This window comes from Salvia hispanica, chromosome 6 (assembly GCF_023119035.1).
Source record: "Salvia hispanica cultivar TCC Black 2014 chromosome 6, UniMelb_Shisp_WGS_1.0, whole genome shotgun sequence".
Lineage (NCBI taxonomy): Eukaryota > Viridiplantae > Streptophyta > Magnoliopsida > Lamiales > Lamiaceae > Salvia > Salvia hispanica.
Genome location: NC_062970.1, coordinates 38400798 through 38410578, shown reverse-complemented (window position 1 = coordinate 38410578; position 9781 = coordinate 38400798). Strand labels below are relative to the sequence as shown.

The following is a 9781-nucleotide window of genomic DNA, read 5'->3' as shown; positions in this document are numbered from 1 at the left end:
AGAAGAAGAAGACCAAGGGGAAGAGCAAGGTGGTCGGCGAGTCGTCGCAGCCCGGCTGTTGACGACACCCCCACATGGAGGAAGTGGACGGAGGATGAGTACGTCGCCCTGGCCAAAGCGTGGTTGTCGGTTTGCGACGATCCGCTGGTTGCGAACAACCAGCGGATCGTCAACATGTGGGCTAAGATTAGAGCAGCCTACTGGGAGGTACTGCCCGCACGAAAGGACTACGAGGCGGGGAGGAGTGCCGGGAAGGGGTGGGAACGCATCGGGACCGCGGTCGGCCGATTTTCGGGGTTGTACACCAACGCTCTCCGCATGATGACTAGTGGGCAGACTTAGGAGGACGCCCGGAGGATAGCGGAGAGTTAGTTCCCCGTGCTAGGGATTTATAAGGAGTTCACCTTCCGGGAATGCTATCTGGTGCTGAAGGACTCCGAGAAGTTCTGGCCGGGGGTCGAAGCTGGGTAGCTTTTGATTTATAAATTCAAGTAAGTAAAAGGGCTTAAACTTTTGCCACTATTCAAGTATACGAACTATGATCTTTAATTAATTTTTTTGTTTGGATGAACTTTTAGTTATTAATCAACAAAAAATATTATGCCTGGGATTACAAAAGAGTTGAATCTATAATTAGGATTCTCTCTTTAATTGCATATTTATATATGTACACAGTAACAAAAATTGTTCAAAGGGAGCCATTCCTCTTGGCTAGATGGAACGTTCTCTTGAGAAAGCTATTGGCAGCTCGATCATTCCTATGGCAAAGCACCCTCAATATAGTATTCGGATCAGTCCGGCTCCACTTCCCCGTCGTCGGCGGCATCGCCATCTTCTGCCCCGCCACCCCCGCCCCCGCCAACACGCTCAAATCCTCCACCAACTGCTCCGTCGTCTGCTCCATCAGCGCCACCACCCCTTCCACCGCCTCCGCTCCCGCCACCTCATCCAGCCCCTCCCCAAAGAGCCCCCTCAGCCCCTCGAAATCCTCCTCGATCATAGCGTGGTCAGCTCGGTAGAAGATCCTGGAGCTCCCCCCGGCCAGCAGCACCATCAGGTACGCCTCGAAGCACGCCGCCATCACGTGCCTCACCGCCGCCCCCTGCACGTGCTCCGTCACGATCGCGCACAGCAGGGTCAGGTTCTGCTTCATTACCCGCAGCGCCGGCCTGATCCGCGCGGCGCCCACGTCCGGGTTGTAGAGGCTGCCGTAGAGGACCGAGCTGGAGTCGAGGAACACCAGGCGGTAGGCGGCCACCTCCGCCACGTGCTGCTGCGCCGCCTGGATGGCCGACCTCGTGTGCTCGAAGTACGAGTGGCGGCGACGCCGGCTCTTCGAAGGGGTCACCTTCGGGGAGAGGGAGAGCGTCTTTTCTAATGAGTGGAGGTGCTTTGTGAGGTAGTGTAGGGTGTTGAGACGGATGTAGAGGCGCTGCGTCCCGCGGCTCGTCGATGGACGAGGGTTCCAGTTCCCTTCCTCCGCTGCGCCCGCGCCTGCCCCTGCCGTGTTGCTCTGGTTCGCTTCTTGTTGCTCTGTTCCCACGTTGCACGCGGCTTTCTTCCACAGTTTGACAAACTTCGAGCCTTTGCTGCATCGGGTTAGGGGTGGAAGCGTTGGGAGGTAACTCTGCTTTGATCCTTTTATTTATAATAAAATGTGAGTGATATAAAGTTAGTTAAATATGAGTTTCGTTAGTAAAAAAAAAAAGAACACAATCAAGTATTTACCGCATGAAGCAATAAATGTGATGTATTCTGCCAAAAGGTGTTCCAAGCCTTCGGTCAAATCATAGACTACACTTTCCGATACATTGATCGGAATCTCGAAGAAATTCTCAATAGTCTCCTTGCAAAACTTGATTATGTCCTCAGCTGAATGAGAATATGGTTCTGATTTTGATTTCGGATTCCATGTCTGAAAAAAAAAAAAAAAACTGTTAGAAAATGTTTAGGCAAGTAATTATACTAGTAGTGATTATAAGGTGTAAGGTGAAATACTTCAGTTTCTTTAGCTGTGTGAAGTTTATCCTTGCCAATCTTGAGCTTTTCCTGCAACCAGTGTTTCAAGAATCTGAGTGTAGTGGCGTCGACTTCGTAAGGGAGCATCTCTCTAACAATGGCCTTGCCTCCGTCTGCGCACTCGACAGAATCCTCGACCACCATCTGCACCAGCGCCTTCTCAAGCTTCCCAGCTCTCTGCAGCACCAGGATCGTCTCGTTCATCTGCGCGGCCGCGGAGCTGTTGAGGTATTGCCGCAGCAGCGTCCCGTAGCAGGCGTGCAGCGTCACTGCCGAGACTCCCGCGGCGATCGGGTGCCATTTCTTGGTGACCGGGCTGAAAATGGCCTTCTCCTTTGATGCAACTTGCTCCGTTTCTCTTGCTAATTTTATCATCATTTCGCTCACTCTGTGTGTCTCCACATTTGATGCATTCTGCTCCTCCATCATCTTCAAAACCACATGCTTTAGGGAGTGATACTACTAGGCTTACTTGCCTAAAATCAAATGCTAAACGAAACGAAAATTATATTTTCATCTTCATGGAGATTTCATTTTGATTTTTCACGCAATTATCATGTGGAGTGATTCACTCTGTTTTGGGACAAGTTTACAAGGTTTATGTTTTTTCAGTGTAATATTATTATCAAAGAAATGTAGTTAGACACTTAGACTGACACACTAATCCTCCATGCATGTAGTTAAAATTTCGAGCTTTATATAGATAACAAGTATAAGAATGTTTACTTTAGTTGGTACATCAAAAGCGGGGATAGCTCAGTTGGGAGAGCGTCAGACTGAAGATCTGAAGGTCACGTGTTCGATCCACGTTCACCGCATTTTCGATTTATTTTTTATTTTTTCATTTTTTTTGGTTAAGTGTATGTTAATCTTGTTTTTTTTATTTCCTTTTATTTCCTTCATCTTATTACAATATTTTGAGACACTTCAATATTTCCTCTATTTGAACTTTATACCTTGTAATCCATCCATTTTATTTTGTACTCCATAATTTCATTTCTGATTATTATTGTATTATTTTTTCATTTTTTTTGGTTAAGTGTATGTTAATCTTGTTTTTTTTATTTCCTTTTATTTCCTTCATCTTATTACAATATTTTGAGACACTTCAATATTTCCTCTATTTGAACTTTATACCTTGTAATCCATCCATTTTATTTTGTACTCCATAATTTCATTTCTGATTATTATTGTACTATATTTTTTGATAATTCTATGATTCTTTCATTTGAATTTTCTACCTTGTTTTTATTATACTTATCTCATTGGAGTACTACATTATGAGATATATTTCCTTAATTTTTTACTAGTTCCTTATTTAATATACCAATTTATTTACTAGTATCATTTATATTCTCAGAATTACTTCATGTAAAGTGAGAGATCCAGAGAGATTAAGTTACCTTAGCGAAGGCATTCCTTGAAGAGGATCTGATAAAGTAATCAACCTTATTCCCAGTAGAATCATAATCAATCTCTCCCCCCTTATCCAAGTGAGGAGTAATATAAGTGTGTACATCCTCCTCCAATATCTTGGTCGCCGAAAACACCAAAGGCAGAATACTCTCCATCAACCTCACCGTCCCCTCATCGAAATTCCCATGATAGTCCACCAGCCTCATCCCACACCACTTGTTCATCGCGGCCAGCATCTCCGCCAGCATCCTCATGTACCCGGCCTCCCTCCCCGCCTTCTTTGCGTCGTTCGCCACCTCCGTGCTCAGCATCGTCAGCGACGCCGCAAACAGGTCCGCCTCGGCCTGGCCCGTCCGCACGTACTGCTCGAAGAACACCCACGCCAGCAGCAGGTTGTGCACGGGCTTGCTGATCCCCAGCGTCGACCACGTCTTCTTCATCAGCTCCAGCATCTCGTCCACCTCGTCCAACACTAGGGTTTCATCCCTGATGGACGTAGCCAGGATTTCATTATAGGAGGATTGGCAAAAATAGAAAAAATGGACTCTTATTATTAGATTAATGGAGAAACAAATAGTACTACCCCCGTTCCACAATAAGAGTCACACTTTGTCATCTTGGTCCATCCCACAATAAGAGTCACATTTCATTTTAACCATAACTACTAAGTAGGTCCCACGTTCCACTAACTCACTTTGCCGACGTTTTATTACAAAATCAATATAAAAATGTGAGTCTCATATTCCACTAACTTTTCCAACTCACTATTCTTTACATTTCTTAAAACTCGTGCCCACAATAAGAGTGACTTCTATTGTTGGACAGAAGGAGTATATAAAGGTGAAGAGGGGGTGGGTGCATGCCTGATGTCAAAGATGGCTTGGAGGAGGCTCTTGTAAATCTCGGCGTTGAGGGGGTACCCGTCGGCCCAGTGGGAGGCGTCGGTTTTCCGGCCCTCTGGCTTAGGCGCCGTGCTGCGCCAGGCGAGGGAGACCACGGAATTGCATAGGGATCGCATGGTCTCGGAGTTCTTGCTGGTGTCAAGGGGCTTGTTCTTGACGGATTCGATGATGTAGCGGAGCTTGGCGGCGGAGGGTTCGGAGGGGTCGAGGGGGATGGAGGGGAAGAGGAGGAGCCCGACTTCGAGGACTCGGAGCTGCCGCTTCTGCCACTGGTGGTACTCGTCCGCGTCCGCAAATTCTGAAGGCTTCAAATGGCGGAGCAGCTCTAGAGGTAGGATGATCGTCTCTGCTCGCCTCCCCATCTACAAATAGTTGGTGAATAAATATAGGGGCTTATACTATTGTTCCACAATCAAAACTACCATTATCGCCTAAAAGTTCTAGTGTAAAAATCATTAAAAGTCTATTTAACCAACTTTCTCGATTCCGCCAATAAAAAATATATTTATTTTTTCATTTGATAGACACACTCCACTAATTCATTACATTTCATTCAATTTATTCTAATATAAAACTCATATTTCACTAACTTTTATATCCATTTTATTTATTAGGTCAAAATAATTTCTTAAGGTTCATATCGACTTAAAACGTTATCTTTTATTCACAGACGGACGAAAGGAGTAAAATAAAATTGTTGAATGAACCACACTAGCCATGATTTGATCCCAATGTGAATTTTGAATTAAAAAATCATCAAAACTCATGTATTTCACTCTACTATAAACCCGAATCTAACTAGTATAATATTTATAGGATTACAACGAACTACTAATTATTAATTACCACTAATAAAAAAAGTTAGAAGAAAAATGAGATTGAACGTACTTGTCCAACAAGAGTTCTCATAAGGGTTTTCCTCAGCCTATTGTCGCTCTGCTCCGTCACCCACATCTGCTGCCTCATGATCTCCGCCGACGTCATGGGCCGCCTCCTCACCACCGACGACCTGGGGCTCCCGGCGCTCGGCGAAGAGGGGTTTGATCCCCACGAGCTGCTCCGCCTCGACGTCGACCGCCTCAGCATCTTCAGCCCCAGCGCCCTCTTGACCCGGCTGGTCACCGCCATCCCCACCCCGCCCCCCCTGGGCGACCCGTCGCCGCCCTCATCCAAGCTGTTGTAGTACGTGATCTGGCTCCGCCCCCCGAACCCCGGGGACGCGCGGCACGACGTGAAGAACACCTCGTACGCGGCCTCCCGGAAGTCGTCGCGGTCGAGGCCTTCGATCTTGTCGAAGGGCGACACCGCTTCGAGCGCCGGGGGAGCCGCGGGGAGAGGAGTGGTGCCCGGTAGGCGGAGAGGATGGGCCATCGGCGACAACACCAAACGACGTCGCCTCGGATGTGTTTATGTATGTAATGGGGCTGTAAAGAAGCTCCTCAAAGTATTTTTGCCATGATCTCAAGAGGCCGCAAATTGCATAGATGACAGAGACAAGAGAGAGAAAATGTTGATTAATTGCAACAAGAGGAGAGAGAGAAACAGAGAGTTTTGATGGTTTGATTTTAGTCGGGTGGAATTGAGGTACAACGCGATTAACGGTTTGGGAATTGTTTTTGAACATACGATACAAAAGATGTACTCCTATGAGATGTAACCATGAAAATTAGTAGTTCCTACTACTTAGTAGTACTACTACATACTCCTATAATTTGTGTTTACTTTTATTGATCTTATTCTATAAGGCAAAAAATCTATTTATATATTACTACGTCTAATACAAAAAGTCCTACATTCCTTAAGAAACACTGATCGAACCTCTAACTTGCCGGGATGTTCAAACGGTTGCTAATTCTGATGGGAGACTTAAGTTTGAATGAGTAAGAACAAATTTGAAACTGGAGATTGGGTGCTTGCAACACTTTTTTTTGATGCAAGATTGGCATGTAACACGGTTTGTTTTCATGCATACCCATAGTCTTCCTTTTTTATTAATTGTGGTATTTTGGGTTGAGGGGAGGGTGATGGTCGGTGGCATCCTGCACTCCGTGCTTCTGCTCCTTCTCTCCTTGTTGCCTTCGTCCGTGTTGAAATCCTTGTCTTCAATCCCCCTCGCATTCTGACCCATCAGCATGCGTTTATCCAATAAAATAATTAAAATGAGCTTGATAAAAAAAAAACTACTACTACTATAGTACTAATCTTTTTTGTTTCAATAAACTTGAACAACTACACATATTAAAAAATTTGAAAAATATATATTTTCATACCTTTGTTGCTGCAATAAAGTTAGGAGTACTTAGTAGTAGTACATAATAAAGTTAGTAAAAGTGCTCATTCCTTTTAATCTTATTTTCTGCATGTATACCAAAAATCATAACAAAACAAAATTGTACTACTACTATAATTTTAAATTTTTCTATAAAAAATGAGAACATAATGAATCATTCCACTTAACTAGCATTTAAACACCTGCTGCCCCATAGAAAATTGCAGGCGGCAATTCGCAATGCAGAGGATCGGTGAAGGACAGTGGTATCAAATCTAATTTATATTTTAATTTCTTATTAGGCCGGGTTTAAACTTTAAACACCTAAAACACTAAAATAGCAAATTAACTGAATCCGCAAGCAGTTTTTTTTTATAATTTATATAAAAAATTCTGTTATTTGTATCCGCCAGCTTTTGTAACAGCATTGAAACAGATTACAGTCTCTCTACAATCTGCATTATCGCCTAATCTCCTCTCTTAAATTCCACTATATAACTTCATTACTTGACTTGACTCCTCCATTTTCTCCCTTTCTCATAATCTCTACTTTCTTTGTTTTTCTCTCTCAACATGAACCCTTTCAAGCGATTTTTCATCTCACTTTTCGCTTTTTCGTTTGTGGAAATGCTGGAACGCCACGATATTCTCAATCAAAACAATGAACTAGCCGTGGTTGTTATCATTGTTTCGATCTGGAACTTTGTGCTTTGTGTTAGACACTTCAATGGAACGTCATGGTTTCCTGTTTTTCTGATAGCTAGCATTTGCTTTATCGCAGATGCTATTTTTCTCACTGTTTTAGCATTTCAAGGAAAGCCTGTGAACCGCATAGTGTTCTACGTTTCTATAATTGCTGTTCTGTATTGGATTGTAGCTCTCGATGCCTCACGGTTTCAGCCAAAGCTCACTCAGGTGGAGACTGCTGGACCACCTGCTGTCGATAATTGATGATTTTCTCTCGGAATTCTTCTAGCGCTACTGAATGAGGAAATTCTGTAATGTCTACAAACGCTGGCAGTTTCTGTAGCTATACTGCAAATAATGACAGTTTTTGAATAATCTCTACTGCTTGAGACTATTCTGTAATGTCTCCAAACGCTGAAGTTTCTGTAATTCTTCTTCTAGCTATACTGCAAAATGATGCTGTTTCTGTAAAACCTGTGCTGGTTGAGGTGATTCTGTATTATCTCAAATATTGACAGTTTATAATTCTTGTATGTCTGTGCTGGCTTTATCTTCTGCACTTCCTGCATTCTTCTTTAAATTGATATGCATTCAGAATTGAAGGTGGAATGGATTCAGTTTTATTATCTAGTAGTATAGTTTTACTAGTTGAATGTTTTGACAAAGTTAGATTTATTCTTTGTCAATACTTTCAGTTATATTCTTTATGCTTGTATGGTTGGTTAGCTGGAAACAGGGCTAGATTAGGAGAAACACAAGTCTTCTTAATGTTTTTCAGGCCTTAGGAATGCCACAAGAGTCTTCAGGTCAAACTTTACGTTTGCCTCCGTAGCTGCTATTCGTTAAAACAGGCACGATCTACCTCAGTTTACCACTTTTTCTTGTTGATTTAAGCTGGAAACAGCAAGAAACGTTGAATATGAATAGCTGATGAAACTTTGTTTTGAAATATTTGTTCCACAGTGACATATTTGAGGTGCACTTTTGATTCAGAATTGTCTTGTGAAGTTTTGTAGCTCTGTTTTGCATATGGACAGGTATGTTCATTTCCACTTCAGGAATTTCTGTTTAATACTACTACTACTTTCTGAAAAATACACACTGCTTCTTTACCATGAACTGCTTGTGGTATAATGACTTTTACACATTCAAACCTATTGATTAATCTGACTAGAAGTGGAACGACGTACAGGATCTGGTGTGTGTCCAATGCCTTGTTGGAGGAAGATGGGCAAGGCCTAGCACCACGTGTAGTTCACACTCTTTGAACGGATTAACAAGGTTTCTGCCTGACTATTTACTGCAGCAAATTATTAAAAATCCATGCATGATTATTTTCTTGATTCATCAAACATGTAATACCTTTTTATGGCAGGAACAGACCAAGCAAGCCGACAGAAACATGGTCTATATGTGTTGCTGCTCTTTCCCTATGGTAGGTTATAATCTATTCCTTGCTCTGCAGAATACTATCTAAACGCAGAAAGTTCTTGCTCTCACAGTGTTTTCACTTGTATGGTTAAATCATGTGGCAAGGTAGTGGAGTCCTTGAACTGAAAATATGTTACTCTTGTTGAAGTTAAAACTTATAAGTAACCTATCTTAGGTCTTTGAGAATTGATGAACAAAGGATAAGTTTTCTGTTGGCTCTGCATGACACTTGAAATCATTTTTTTTTCTCTTTTGATTGATAACTTGTTGCTTGAGATCTTCTGCTGAACTTCAACGTATCGTATATCTATTACAGAATGCAGTTGATAGTTTAAAATGAGCAGAATCTATTCTGTTGATCTTGCTGGATACAAAGCTAACAGTTGCAGCTGGAGGGGGCTTGACGGAAGCAGGGAATCTTAATCGTTCGCTTCCACAGCTAAGGTATGGTTTTCAATACTAGTCCTTTTGATATAGTACGTTATTTTTAGATTAATGTGTGTATATACTGAGTACTCTGATTAATACTGTCTTATTAACACTTGGGGGGATGTAAACTGTGATTTGTTTAAGGCCAAATATGTGTTTTTGCCTTTCTTGTGTTGATTCTAGAACTTGCTTTTGAAGTTTAATTATCATTATATGCATGCTTATCATCTTTTCATTAATTACAAACATTACATTGTGTTTTGCGTATTCATTTGCCATTTGTCTTATGTCCATGCATTGTTGAATTATTATATGGCTGATTGTGTGGCCATTGGGAAGTGTAGGAGTTTAAGTTTGCAATGATATATGGGGCCTCCATAAAAGTTTTAATATGGAAGACAAATCTATTCTACCATAGAACATGCATTTATGCTAGTGATAGAAGGGAAATAGTGCCATTAAAAGTTTCTTAATTTGCTTATAACGCATAAGAAGAGTTTAGGGGGCAGTGTGTAAATGTGTTAGGTACAACCCAAAGACCCATAGGAAACAGAGGGAGTATATTTGAACACTAACCAACAAGAGGGAAAACAAATGAGAAATAATTAATCAAACTCAAACGTTCAAA

At 42.2% G+C, this 9781-nt stretch overlaps 1 protein-coding gene and 1 non-coding gene across 2 annotated transcripts; one reads left to right on the top strand and one right to left on the bottom strand.

Moving 5' to 3' along the window:
* Nucleotides 1-658: 658 nt before the first annotated feature.
* LOC125195285 (protein unc-13 homolog) lies at nucleotides 659-5708 on the bottom strand. Its single transcript, XM_048093458.1, has 6 exons — nucleotides 5226-5708; nucleotides 4299-4699; nucleotides 3423-3921; nucleotides 1999-2448; nucleotides 1729-1915; nucleotides 659-1638 (listed from the first exon to the last, which is right to left on the bottom strand). Exons 1-6 carry the CDS (start codon nucleotides 5706-5708, stop codon nucleotides 689-691), a joined length of 2970 nt encoding a protein of 989 aa, XP_047949415.1. The 3' UTR covers nucleotides 659-688.
* Nucleotides 2765-2837, top strand: TRNAF-GAA. Its single transcript has one exon. It is a non-coding gene; the product is annotated as a tRNA-Phe (tRNA).
* Nucleotides 5709-9781: the final 4073 nt, after the last annotated feature.